The sequence below is a fragment of the Mizuhopecten yessoensis genome, unplaced genomic scaffold (assembly GCF_002113885.1).
Source record: "Mizuhopecten yessoensis strain PY_sf001 unplaced genomic scaffold, ASM211388v2 scaffold716301, whole genome shotgun sequence".
In the NCBI taxonomy this organism is placed as follows: Eukaryota; Metazoa; Mollusca; class Bivalvia; order Pectinida; family Pectinidae; genus Mizuhopecten; species Mizuhopecten yessoensis.
In genome coordinates, this window is record NW_018480048.1 from 280,446 (window position 1) to 294,997 (window position 14,552).

Here is a 14,552-nt window from a genome sequence, read left to right on the forward strand (position 1 = left end):
TCACTGTGACCTACTCAATGTTTGACCTACACTAATTAAAATTATCACGGGATTCAGAAATAATCACCGAATTCTGTTTTACATAATTAGATCACTATGACCTACTTTTAAAAATTGACCTAGAGTCTACATTGTTACGAAATGAACTTTAAACTGTTTTTTCGAATTAGATCACATTGACCTTATTTTGTCTAACTACTGTTGAATGCTAATTTCTGAGTCGTCTGATCATTTTTTATAATGTCGGTAATATCTTGAAAACTAGGTCACAGTGATCCATTTTTGTCACACAACAGTTAAAATTGATGTTAAGTTCTGAAGCCGATGACGTTTTTTATAATGTAAGTCAACTTTGAAAATTAGGTCACAGTGATTTAATTAGGTCAAGCATCCACTGGGTCCATGTTCGACGCTAACGTACGTAACACATGTAACATGCGGGTGCTCAAGTTTATTAATGTGCAGAAACCAATTTTCTATTTATTGTAAAAACGATTTTGATTTTTGACCTTCCGAACCCGAAAACTTTAAGGAAAGTGTCTTCTGTATTGAATATAGGTCAACGATATGTTACGTCCACAAAGCGAGAATTGGGTATTGACAACAAAACCACACTAAGGAGCATTATCAAGAACATCGACCTTCATATCACACAAAAAAATGCATTTTTCCCAATTAGATTATGATGATGACCATAAGACTTATTAATAGTCTTCATTAAGCTGCATCTTTAAAAAAAACTGTGTTTTAACTATGTCCGTCGGCAGTCTACATCTATGATATCAGGATGAAGTCATGAAGTTTTGAAGTTATGCTATTTGCAACAAACTCTTGAATACCGACCGAATCAGCAGCAGCATAGGAAAGTAAGAATGTTACTCTCAAGAAAGGGAAATATCACATTCGGAAAATCAAAATAGTCAACCTTATCGAAGCGTAGTTTTAAGAGGTCCATTTTGATTATGTTGTGTAAAGATTAAGGAAAATGACTGTGGTAGAGGGACATGTAGTATACTTAATGTCAAGCTTGGAGGGGGTTAAGATAAGTTCGACGCGTTCAATGAAATTCTTGTTATTTAAAGACAGCATAGCGTCGATGTATTTGGATGTTAAATTGAAGGACTTGCAATTGGCTAAGGTATTTGTTTTTGTCCTGATTGCTTATCAATAAATTTCGCTATGTATGAAAACCAAAACGGCCAGAGGAGGGGCACAGTTTCTTCCCATAGGAATGCCTACAGTCAGCTTACTGCCACCGGACTTAATATTCTCACAATTTCAACATTTGTTTTGTTATTTTAGCCTTTGTAGTGCTTTTCACAAAACTTGCTCTATATTTTTTTGGAAAAGAACCCTCTCATAATATAAAAAACGAGGGCGTTCTTTCTATTTATTATGAGGAACTGATGTGTAATGGTCGAAAAGTAAGAAAGCTTGATTGTTTAAGTATGATCGAATGTTTTTTTGAAAGCTTCAAATTCCATGATGCAATTGTTCCACTTACCGAGTATATAGAGTCACAATACAATTGTAACCTTGATCATACGGTACTAAGTTTGCATCATGTCTTGGTTGAGTAACAAGTTGAACTCACGATAAAACGTTATTTTTAAGGTTCTGGTGAAGTTTTATAATCCAACACAAACGAGGCAGAGGTCCGTATAATTGTAATAGAGAAGCGTGATTAGCTAGTATTTCGACTTTCGAACAATTGGAAAGTGAAAAGGTAGGCCGGTTACCTTGGCTATTCAAGCATGCTTAGTGCTAGCCTACCTCCAACTCACAGGGGACTGAAAAATTGTCACAGCTACATTTCGGTAAAAATGTCACCTCAATGATGATATAAATTATACGAGTCGTGCGGTGGCAATTTTACCGAAATTTGATCTAAACCCCTGAACACCTTAGACTATGTCCAAATATAGCTGTTGTTTATGAATGACGCCTTCAGCTAAAGCCTCGGAAGACAAGACAGTTTCACTGCGAGGGGGGTCCTCTGATTGGATTTCAGAACTTTAAATGTTTCGAATTGTTACCATAAACTTGTTCTATGTGGTAACACGGTTGTTTAATGTCAGCTTGAAAGTTGTATTGCACTTCTGTGTTACAGGGTCTTTTTGAAGGGGAAACACCCCCCCCCCCCCAAGATTTTCCCCATTTTGTACTAAACACTGATATACAAAACATCCTGGATATTATATAATCTTTTATTTTAGTGAAAACACATATTCAATTTTTCAATTTTATGAATTAACGCTGACTGAAATAGGGAGTAGGCCTACTCGAGCCTAAGGCCGCTACGTTACTGCATGGAGGCCATGCGGACAATCGAATATTGCGCGAAACGAATTTAGGTGGGGCGGGGGACGATCAGGTGAACAAAGGATACCACAATAAGGCATGTAAAACAGTATGAAAAAGAGAAAAAACGGTTGTAAAGTTACAGTACATTTGGATGGCAAACCCTTGAAATTAATTATCATGATCGCAATGTAACTTATCATGATCGGCCTTTTTTAAATATAAAGTTAATTGTTTCTCCCTAGTTATCACGCATTTGCTTGCATTATTCATAAATATAGCAAAAACATAGCTAGGAACTAGTACTATTCCGCTCACCTGTGCGCTCGCATCTTTGATATGTAATGGTGTTACCTCCCTTTAGGTGACGTCATCTATCAGCATTGCCAATGGCGTCACTGAGGAAACGAGGTAGGTGTAGAGACAGAGTTGTGCATTTTTCTCGCGAGATTATCTATTTAATTTAGGGAATTGGGTGACAGTGGCCGAATAAATGGCCCATCGGACGAATGTTGAGCGTTTGTCCGACTGTATTTATATGGGATTTCTTGCCAAACAAAGCCGAAATACATGCGCTGTCGCCGACACAATGAATCGCGGGATATGTGTGTATAGGCTGTTAATTTGCAGGGTGTCGAACCCACTCATTAGACAAACGTTAACTGTAACTTTAGCACACTTACAAGTAAACATTTTAAGTATTTACTCAGTTGGGTGATTTAGATATAAGATGTCGAATGGGAAGCAAGTGTTGGTGCCACTGACATTGTTTGCAGGATCGATTAGGACAGCCGGGCAGGCCGGGGTTGTGCGCAGACGGGGTTCAAACCTCGCTCTACATTATCACACACAGCAATATTTCAACCATTGCAAAATTTCAAATCATGGAGATTTTTTTTATGATAATTCTAACGTTTCAACTCCTATTTTTTAGCCTATATTAGTTTATAACTTGAAAACCTAATAACAAGATTCGAGCCTTCTGCACAGTGGTCGGTGTTTGGCTGCTAACCCGGCTATAAATAGAATTAACACAAGTGTGCACTATTGTGGGGCCATCCACGGGGGGTTTTCATGTCGGGCAAGAGTGAATGAATAATAAATAAAAAAAACGTATTTGCTTCGTTCTTTAAAGCAGGTGTGTCAACAATGATCAAGAAATGTTTATTATCCTTAATGTAATTTAATTCTGAATCAAAACTCGCCATATTAATAATATATATGAGCACAAAGTGGCAATGTACATTTACAATGTGAAATTAAATAACAAATTTATATAATTAGAGCAGAATAAAACAGTAGCCTGGTTCACATTGTGTAGCAACAATTTTACCTGGGCAGTCGGTTTGCATTCACTTCCTTGACTGTAGCTAGCTGACATACACTGATGCAGTCAACTATAGTCAATACCATCATTATTATATTATTAAATGACAATTTTACGTGAACAGTTATATTACTGTGCCCATCTATTTAAAGCACACACTATATATTCTGTGATACTGTTATGGTCTAAAATTTCAGTTATGTATCAAGAAAAACTTCTTACTTATTATGACTTTACATCTGCTGTAGGTATTGAATGACAATAACATGTTTTGCATCAGATGTACATATTTTCAACAAGAATAAAGAAAGAAATTCACAGAAAAATTACATATCAAGGACATCAAACTTTGTTGGGCATTTTCTGTAGAAAAGTGCCTCGCCGAACCAGATCTATTAAACCACATGACGGGTCAATGATTTTGCTAAGCAGAAGTTGATTTGTGGCATATAAAAATAATTAAAAAAAACTTTTTCTATTGTACTATAATAAAACAGTATTGATAAAAAAAGATGCAAAATAATGCAAATTTGCTTTCTTTCAATTCATTTTCTCCAATGTCTTCGCAGACATATACTTTGTGTACTAAGTTTTTACTTCCCCACGCAGAAACTAATAACGTCAACAAAGTTGCACAGAAGTACATAAAATGTTGGGGCCATAAACAGATCCACCATCATCATATTCACAAATCAATGTACTTTGTTACAATATACAAACAAGCAGCAGTTTCCTAGCCTGTGATGTGATAATCAAATATGCCATTTTGGCTGGGCCATAAAAAGGGAACTGGAAACTTGCTCTTTCTCTTTATTATCTCTCATATGGCAAGAATGAGTTAAATCCCTTGATTCAAAGCAAGGAAATGGATTTTTTTACTGCATTGTGATTATTTTGATACGCCCAACAAATTTGACGGAATTATTATGGTATGGAGTTGTCCGTTCGGCGTAAACTTGTGTTTGTCCGGCAATCTCCTACATTTTGCGACCGATCTTTTTGAAACTTGGTATACATTATAATCATGATATGAAGTTGTGTCTCCCTTAAAAGAATTTTGATTCGACAATTTTTCCAAAAGTAATTGCCCTTTGTTCATTTCAGTATTTGATTTTTGCTCGGCAATCTCCTCCTACATTTTTCAACGGATCTCTTTGAAACTTGGTATAAATTATAATCATCATATGAAGCTGTGTCTCCCTTAAAAGAATTTTGATTCAACGATTTTTGCAAAAGTTATCGTCTTTTGTTCATTTCAGTATTTGATTTTTTTGTCTGGAGATTTTCTTCTACACTTTTTATAGCATGTCAGCTTACCGCTCTTAGAATGATGCAGATCTTATTTCAATGTAAGAAAGTATATACTACTATATGGCATTTGGCGGGCGTATATTTTTCCGCCCCGCGGTACTCTTGTTGTATGTTTAAATTGGTGTGAAAACAAATCAGTCACTGGAGTATATTATTTCTTTTATTTTTATTGTTATAAGTAATATTATATGCATTTATATAGACTAGCTGTTTTTCTGAGACATACATATATATGCATAAGGGGGAAAATATGTCTTACAGACTAGAAACTAATACATTATGATTTGTAATTAGAAAAGTTCTTGATTACAAGATTTCCTTTATCATCTTTTATCAATTTCACTGCTGAAAAAGTAAAAGACTTATTTGTCATTTCAGGGTACTCATTTGCATTCATGCTGAATCAACAAAAAGAACCCAAGACACTTATGATTTAAGTTAGTAGTTTTCTGGTAAGTTAAATCATGTTATATTGGAAAGTCATTTACAACATTGTAGATGTAGAAGAATTGAAATTTTACCATTTTATTTAAATGTGTTTAAATGGAACAGAACAAAAGTCACAAATTAGGGGATATTTGTATTTGGACTGATCTCATTTTGATGAACTTTATATGGGGAATTTTGACTGAAGAAATGAACAGTCATGCTACCAGAAACAGCTCCTTGGTGCTGGCCCTGTCCCTGGTAGCTTAGTCCTTATGTCACAACTATCTCCCAATCCCTAGACAAGGCTGGAAAAAGTTGCCGAATCTATGATGAAGCATATACCAAACAATAGAATGGTTCAGAGTACTAGGAATCATTTAAACCAAATGTATAAAGCAATACTGTGTAAATATGAATAGTACTAATTACGCTGCAACATGAGGCCATAAAATAAGTTTGTTTCAGGTAGAATGCCTGAGAAAAATAGGGTAGGTCGTCGGTAGGCAAATAATATTATTTTTGTGAATTTATATTATGCTTTATTTCAAATTTTACAATGTATTTTCACATATTACAATGGCTATTGATTTGCTTAGAATAAGGTACAGACTCGTAGAACAGGGAGAAAGTACATTTCAATAAGTGGCTGTGAACTTCACCTGGCTAATAAATTAATCTTATATACAAGTAGGTGATAAAATATCTAGGGTCGGCAGTAAAATCTAGGGTAGGTCGGGCTACCTGAAACATACATATTAATTTTAGGTCACCTGAGCTTTAGCACAAGTGACCTATTGCTATTCGTCATCGAGCGTTGTCCGTTAATATAAAATTATTTTACATTTTCAACTTAAGCTGAATACTGTTGAAGGGATTTCATTCATACTTCATGGGAATGTTACTGACATCTCCCTGACAAAGTGTTTTTGTTTTTCGGGTCGATCAGAAATCTAATATGACCGCCACGGCCGCCATTTTGAAAAACAACTTATATATATATGTATATTCTAAACACCCAGAAATGAACAAAACAATTCTTCTGAAGCTAATACATGAATTGGTCCACTGCTTCTGAATCAAGTATTTTAAGCATAAAATGTACATCAAATGGTAACTAGCACTGTTAGAAACCCAGATACAGACTTAATGATTCGTCTTGTCATACATGATGGAATAATAAGGAAATCACAGAGGAGTAAAATGTACAGCAAAAATAAGAAAAAGTTCTGTTGAAACCAAAAGTATTGATGTTTTGTATTTTGTATTTTTCAGTTGATAGACATTGAAATCAACATGGCTGGACTTCAGATTAATAATGTGGTCAGCCTAAACGAGGGAACAAACCCTGACCAGATGACCATCAAACCTGAACCAGTTGATGAGGGGTATGATGCAGCTTTTGCAGGCACAACAGACGAATCGGCATCAGACACAGCAGCCGCAGTAACATACAATGGCAGCAAGAATGCCACTGACATCACCTTTCCCAGCGGAGAGTCGAGTAACAGGTTACGAGGAATACTGAGCAACATGCTGAGTGACACGAGCAAGGAACTGTCAGTCAAAACTGTAATCGAGGACCTGCTACAGAAAAATGAATATCTTCTTGCACAGAACAATGCTGGATTGTACAAACCCCAAGCAAGGAACATGTCCTGCAAAAAGGACACGTATTGTGATAGTCCCAGGAGTGAGTCACAGACTTCTTCAGCCTCTGTTTATAACATAAACAATGCTTCACCTGCTCCAAAACCTGCCCAAGGAGCAATCCTACGTCCTGGTAGTCCCACGCTTACTTGTCCCCAGCCAAAGAAAGACAATACACTGTTGTCTTTGTTGGAGCTGGGAGTACTGGACACCCAGACGGAGCAAACCTTAAGTAATACCACACAGGAGGTTGTCTGCGGTGTTGCCTCCAAGGCCTTCATCATGACACAGGAAGGAGTAAACATCCAGACAGATCTACAATTTTACTGGTGCAATTTCTGTCCATTTAAAACCGACTCTAAACAGAACCTGCTGGGTCATGTAATGGAACACAGATTTCATTGCAAGACATGTGATTACCAATCATTTTCACGAGCTGACGTTATCAGGCATGCCGTCCAAGAACATTCAGATTTTTATGAAACTGCAAAAACCTTGAAATTTTGCTCCTTCTTACTAGATTTCGAAGAGAAGACTGACCATTCTACTAAAAAATCCTCTAAACGGAAAGTGGATGAAGGAAACAAGGCTGCTGTAAAGAAAGCTAAAGTGGATAGTGACAGAGAATCAACAGGCATTACAAAAAAGACGTCAGAAGTTAAGGAGAAAACATCAGAAGTTAAGGAAAAAACGAAAAAATCACAAAAGAAAGATGATGAATATGAGTGCTTTGAAATGGAGGTAGATGAAGTTGATGATGACAATGATAATTATGAAAGTGAAGATGAGGAAGAAGAGGAAGAAAATGAGGAGAGATCAACAGAAACCATCATAACTCCGAGCTCTAAGAAAGAAATTTCCAAAGCATTGCCCATTTCTGTTCCAACCTTGTTGAAGCAACCACAGCTGACATCTGTCAAGATACCAACACCACCATCTTCCAATTCTAATATTTCAGCAACATTATCAACCAAAGCTTCCTCGCCTCTGTCTTCAAAGGCAGGTAACACTGTAACCGTATCCTCTGGCCTGTGCTGGAACTGTGGCTACTGTGAGTTTGTCACTTTGAGTCAAACCTTTCTCAAAACCCATCTTAACAGTCAACACACTGGCAAGGCACATAAGTATGTTGCCATGCTTGTGTCGTCGCAGGAGGAAATGAACCGCATTAAGGAAAAGGATTCGACAATGTATCAAAGTCCAAATACAGCAGTGTATGGTAACCTTGGCAATCAATCATCATCCTCATCATTTACACCTTCCACCCCCACTTCTATCCCACCAGCATCCATGGCTACTCCTGGAACAGATAGTGCCGGCATTCCAGAACGCGAGAATGCAGAGTATGAGGACAGTGAAAGTGATGAGGATTTCATTCCAGCAGAGCAGAAGAAGAAATATCCACTTACCTACAAATGTGCACACTGCAATTTCAATGCTCCTGTCTGTTTCAAGATCAAAGAGCATCTACAAATCAAACATGTAGGTTGCGTGTTGTATAGTTTGGACATGCGTGCTGTGAAGCTGAAGCAGCGTCGTTATGTGTTCTTTTGTCATCGCAAAAACTGTTCCTTCACCACCAAGAAAACTGAAGAATACCTGAACCACTCTGAGAGCTGCACTCCTTGGCTGGAAAATGGATGCCCAGAGAAAGTCGATGCCCCTGCCAAAAAATGTTTGGAACTCACAAGATCTTTTTCGTCAAAGATTTCTCAAAAAGCTTTCCAAATGGCTAAGAACTTTAAGTCATCCAAGAGTGCTGAATATGCTTGTGTTCACTGTTCCTATACCTCCAACAACAATACCCGTGTGAAAAAACATGTTTTGTCTAACCACAAAGACAGTGACACTTTAATGAAGGATCTGCAGGCACACCGCATGAAGAAAAAAATGTACGTGTACTTCTGTAAGTACTGTCTATGGGAGACCAGGAATGACGGGGAGCTTACTGACCACTTAAAAGACAAGCACAATGATTCCAGTGTTGTTAATCCTGCTCCATATGCATCTGAGGACGAACCTCCTATGATGATGGAGATGCCGGCCACCTCCTCACTTGTTGTAAACTCACCGACTGTAAGCATTGAAATGGATGAGTCACCTCCTACAACAACACCAGAAGAATCCGCTAACAATTCTGATGCCGGTGAATATGATGATAACTTTGATGACCTTGAAGTGCCACAGGATGTGATTCAGTCTTTAATGGATGAGTACGTTACTCACGAGGCTTCTCATGGAATGTCACCAGGTAGACCGACGCGTAATGCAGCAGCTAAGGCACAAGTTCGATGTCGTGCTCAAGGTCAGTCTCCTCAGCTGTTCCGTTGTATACACTGCCCGCACATGTGCTTTGGAGTGAATCTAGTGAAGAAACATATGAAGGCAAGACACAGTAGTGAACCATTGCGTTCGATGGATCTTAAAAAGAAGATAGCACGATCGTATGCTTATTACTGTTTCTGCCCTAAAGAAGGATGCACATTCTCACATACCTCTGAAGAGTCTGTTATTAAACATGCGTGTAATGACCATGGATTTTCTCCAGAGAATGAGGAACTACAACAACTTAACCAGCCCACGATCAGAGGAGGAGGAAGTGGTGGTGGTCCGGTACGTCACGATGTTCAGTATGAATGTCTGTATTGTAATACTAACGGAACTAGTGCTATCAAGACAAGTATGGAGAAGATGAGGAGGCACATCCTGGAGGACCATGGTGGAGAGGAGGTCATTTTCCGAGACTGTGTTGCAAGGAAGTTACGCAAGACTTCGCGTATCTTTATGTGTGCCCACCTAACATGTGGCTACAACACCACTGACCAGAAAGAGTACACCTTGCACCGCCTGGCACATGAGAAGTCCCATATTTATGAATGTGCTAAGTGCCAGTGGTTCACAGCCAACCCAGACACTGTGGCTTCACACATGTCAGCCATGCACACTGGGTCCCAGGTCACGACCATGGAGATCTTTCTTGATTTGGATGAGAAAGGAAATGTCGTCAAAAAAGTTGGTGGTACGGTCATAAAACAAGAACCAGAGTGAAGAGAGATAGAACTGTATTTGCAATACTAAACAAAATGTGTAATCTTTTGAAACAATATGGGACGAAACTGCAGACATGTCCATTTAATGCCAATTTCATTATATTAAGACGTGAAATGAGTGCGTCTTTTATTAATTGTTATGAAATAATTATTTAGTTCTCAAAATAATATTATAACTTGAATTTGTGTAGTAGGGTATACGTAGTATATAATTGATTGTACCTATATATAATGTACTGGTGTTTAGCCATATACATACATACCTAGGTAGATGTTGATACATATATATATATATACTGTAAATGATTTGTATTTCGCAGAATGAATTTGGAGACCTTACTTCAGTGTTTGATCTTTAAAGTAGACCCTTAGACAATCACCACAATAAAATTTAAGGTCTATGGAAATCATTAAATACATAGACCAAGTTGTCAATTAAGTTATTTCTTATGATGTGTGCGATTCAATATGTACAGTAGCTAGAGAGAAAGAAGGTGTTATGTAAACTTACTTTACCTTCCTCTAATACAAATTTTTGGATTTTAAATTCATGTTATCGAGCACTAACCATATCTATATTTTCCTGATCCAGGTCTGGAATATGAAATTTTTAGTTTGATAAGGAATCAGTCTAAAGTACACCTATTCTTCTATAGTGTGTAAATTCTTAATTCCACGTCTCTTTTATATTTAATAATTACCTTATCGTAAACATTTGTAATGATTTTCACAGTTAGCTTGATGTTTTTGTCCAAATCACAATGTTATTGCCAACATTATGAATGAATTATTGGCTCCTTCTATTTAATTGACCTATATAAATTAGGTGAATTCCGTCTTTTCGTATTGCAGAGTTATCTGCTCTTGTGAGCAGGTATGGATTGTTACGTCATTGGTTTGTGATAGTAATGTCATCAATTTTTGAGAAAACGACATAATTTTCTCACACAACCCAATGACGTAACAATCAATACCTGCCCACAAGAGAAGATAACTCTGCAATACGCAAAGACGGAATAGGCTTGTGGCTGTGTTAACTTTTCATGTCAAGTATATATATACCGGTAAATCATTAGTGTGGGGATCTCAACTCCAGGATGTGCCTCCTCATCTTCTCCATATTTGTCTTGATAGCACTAGTTCCATTATGCTTTGTAATCTTAAATGTCTTGTTGCTTTTATGAAAATGTAATCAATTATAGACATTGCTTTTAACTATTTATCCTCTTTAATTTTAAGTTTATTTACTATTTTGAGCATATGATCAGTTTGAAAAGGCAAAATCTAGTACTGCTAACTATATTCATGACCACATTGAAATTGGCTAGACATCAATTTTAGTCAAGTAGGAAAATAAATTGCAAACACCAATGAACAATCATCATGTGTTATCAGTTTTTGAACCCCAGCTGTGTTTTATTTTATTTTTTTCATATTAGGGGGCATTTTTTATTAGCTGTATATTACTCGTTTAGTGGTCACTGGTTTGACACGAACGTAACAGACTTTTTGTATATTATTTTATTAGTTTATTGAACCCCAAGCTGTGTTCCATTTTATTTTTTTTCATATTAGGGGGCATTTTTTATTAGCTGTATATTACTTTAGTGGTCACTGGTTTGACACAAATGTAACAGACTTTTTGTATATTATTTGATTGGTTTATTGAACCTGCGATTGCAGATTTTCCATGTTTCTCTCTGGAGTGATGACATTACTGTATGCCTTGACAAAACATCTAGTGTTGGTGTTGAAACCGTCCCCACAATTTATATTAGGAAGACGAAAATTGCAGGGACTTGGACATTTCAAAGATTTGTCTTACATTCCGAATGATAATATATAATATTCTTGCCTGATTGGGACCCAATTTTCATCAAGGCTATTGTGCCAATACTAGCTAATGAAGCGAAATAAAATTAAAAAGTAACTTGATGTACAAAGAATATAAATCATTTATTTATTACATCGTTATTTAAATATCAAAACCAAAGTTAAGAGGTATTCATGTTTAACCAGCAAACAGTCTTGTATTTACCAGAAATAGCGAATAAAATCTAAATATTAATCTTTTCGTTGTGTTTTGTGGCTGAACGAGCAAGTGTCTGCGAGTTGTCATAAGGGGTTGGATTTGGTTATATTGCTTACAATGACTTATCAACTAGAACCAAATTGAACTTATTCACATGGAACCTTTCTCAGGAGGTGGAGATTCAAAATTGTGCAAATGGAGAAGCCGAAGGCTTTAACTTCGAAACAGTTGAGATCCCCATCCTACAACCGTATATATACAATTACTGATTGTAAAGAGATTAATATGCATGCTACCAGAATGGCCCGACGTCTATATCCACCCTGGGTCATAACTTAGAATTAGTCGAGATCCCCACACTGTAATGATTTACCGGTATATATATACTTGGCATGAAAAGTTAACACAGCCACAAACCTATCTGATTTTAGAAACTTCACTTTTTGCAAACTTTCACAGTACAATTATCTAACTTTGAGCAAGCTATTGGTCAAGTATGGCTCTAGGCTTCGGGAGTTCTTCAGAATTTGTGCGAGCTTCACACAAATCTCACCTGTGACCTTGAGTATTTGAATCCATAATTTTTTCTCGCGTGTTAAAATCAATACATAGATTACCATAAGGACCACTGATATTTGGCTAGCAGGTACTTTGATTTGGACACTATCAAAATTCTCCATTTAAATGACCCCGACCTACTTTCAAGATCACATCAAATATGTTACGAAATTCAAACATTATCTTAAGATCCCCAGTATAGCCTTTATGAACATTTGACCCTGACCAGCTCTCAAAATCGACCTTTGAAGTAAATCCAGTTATTAAACAAGAGGGCCTGTATCGCTCACCTGAATATTTTTAAAGCAATTGGTATGAAGTAAAGATGTAGCACTCCATGGTAGGTGCTGTAAGTACATATGAAATTTCAGAAAGATCCATCCAGTAGTTGAGATATAGCGAGAACAAATTTCAAACAGAGCCCCACCCCTATGCCCCTAGGGGGGTCATACCCACCAATTATACAAAATTGAGTCCCTTTGGTCCAAGAATGCTCCAGATTAAATAAGGATAAAATCCTGATGGTAGAAGAAGGATTTTAAAGGTTTTACTTCTATTTCCCCTCTTGGGCCCCGCCTCTCTGCCTCCAGGGGGCCAGACCCACAGTTTATACAAAATTGGTTCCCCTTCACCCAAGGATGCATCATACCAAATTTGCACAAAATCCTGTCATTCCTACAGAAGAAGGATTTTGAAGATTTACCTCTATTGGGCCCCTCCCTTCTGCCCCCAGGGGGGGCACACTCGCTGTTTATACGAAATTGAGACCCTTTTGCCCAACGATGCTCCAGACTGAATTAGGATAAAATCCCTTAATCCCTATGGTAGAAGGATTATAAATATTTCCCCTATTGGGCCCCACCCCTCAGGTCCCAGGGGGGCCAGACCCACCGTTTATACAAAATTGGTTTCCCTTTACCCAAGAATGTTCCACACCAAATTTTGTTAAAATCCGCTGTGGTTCATGACTAGTAGTGTAAAGTTGACGGACTTTGTTTTCAAGAAGTTGTCCAAAAAGAAAAGTTTAGACAGATGCTGCACCATAGATTTACTAGGACCATATATAGTCTGTAATTTGTTAGTATGGAGGGCCATCTAGCATGTTAATATGCTGGAACAAGTTATAAATAAATTTGTCCTTAACCCACTTTGAAGGTCACATGAAAAATGAGTTTGGTAACAGCATTGAGAAATGTAGGTCCATTGGGCCTTTTTGTCAAGCTTAAATTCTGAAAAGATTTTCACATATTTACCCTTATGAACTTAGAAAACAAGTCAAGGTAATTCATTTGAACAAGCAGTCTTTTAAGCCACATTAAACAGGGTTATGGCCCTTTGCTTATTTCTAACACTAAAGTTTATCCTGATCATAACATCCCTATGATGTAAATTCTTTGGAAGACAGAGTGTTGTGTACTGAAATCTTGCCTCACTTGAAGTCATGTGGCAATAGTAGATTATCATCTTGCCATACTTTTGTTGAGATTGGATTTTCATAATAAGAACATTTTTGCTCTTTCAAAATATGAGAGTAACCCAATCAACTAGGACAGATTGCGAAGATAAAAATTAACAAGAGGCCCATGGGCCTTAACAGTCACCTGATATATTTATACAGAGAGTTGACTTTGTTTTTAACATGAACAGAAATATTATTCAAAGTGACAAAAAACAATAAAACCACCTTACTCAATATCTAGCATACAGATTTCAGACTAAAAAGGATTTGAAACTAGCACCTCTGATTCTTAACAAGGAAAATGAAGAAATTTTAGCACACTGACTCCTTTGAGCCCCACCCTACAGCCCTTGGGGGTAGGGCTGGCTCAAAATTTTCAAAGTATCAAACTGTCAATTCAAGGTTATAATTCCAATCAAGTTATTAACATGTAATATT

At 37.1% G+C, this 14,552-nt stretch overlaps 1 protein-coding gene across 1 annotated transcript; it reads left to right on the forward strand.

Annotated features, from left to right (window-relative positions):
* The first annotated feature begins 2,670 nt into the window (after nucleotides 1-2,670).
* Nucleotides 2,671-10,962, forward strand: LOC110442815. Its single transcript, XM_021486625.1, has 3 exons — nucleotides 2,671-2,712; nucleotides 5,318-5,391; nucleotides 6,641-10,962. Exon 3 carries the CDS (start codon nucleotides 6,662-6,664, stop codon nucleotides 10,061-10,063), a length of 3,402 nt encoding a protein of 1,133 aa, XP_021342300.1. The 5' UTR covers nucleotides 2,671-2,712; nucleotides 5,318-5,391; nucleotides 6,641-6,661; the 3' UTR covers nucleotides 10,064-10,962.
* The last annotated feature ends 3,590 nt before the right edge of the window (nucleotides 10,963-14,552 follow it).

Bases quoted from the DNA above. Each gene is read 5' to 3' on its own strand.
- LOC110442815 (XM_021486625.1), top strand. From the start codon at position 6,662: ATGGCTGGACTTCAGATTAATAATGTGGTCAGCCTAAACGAGGGAACA.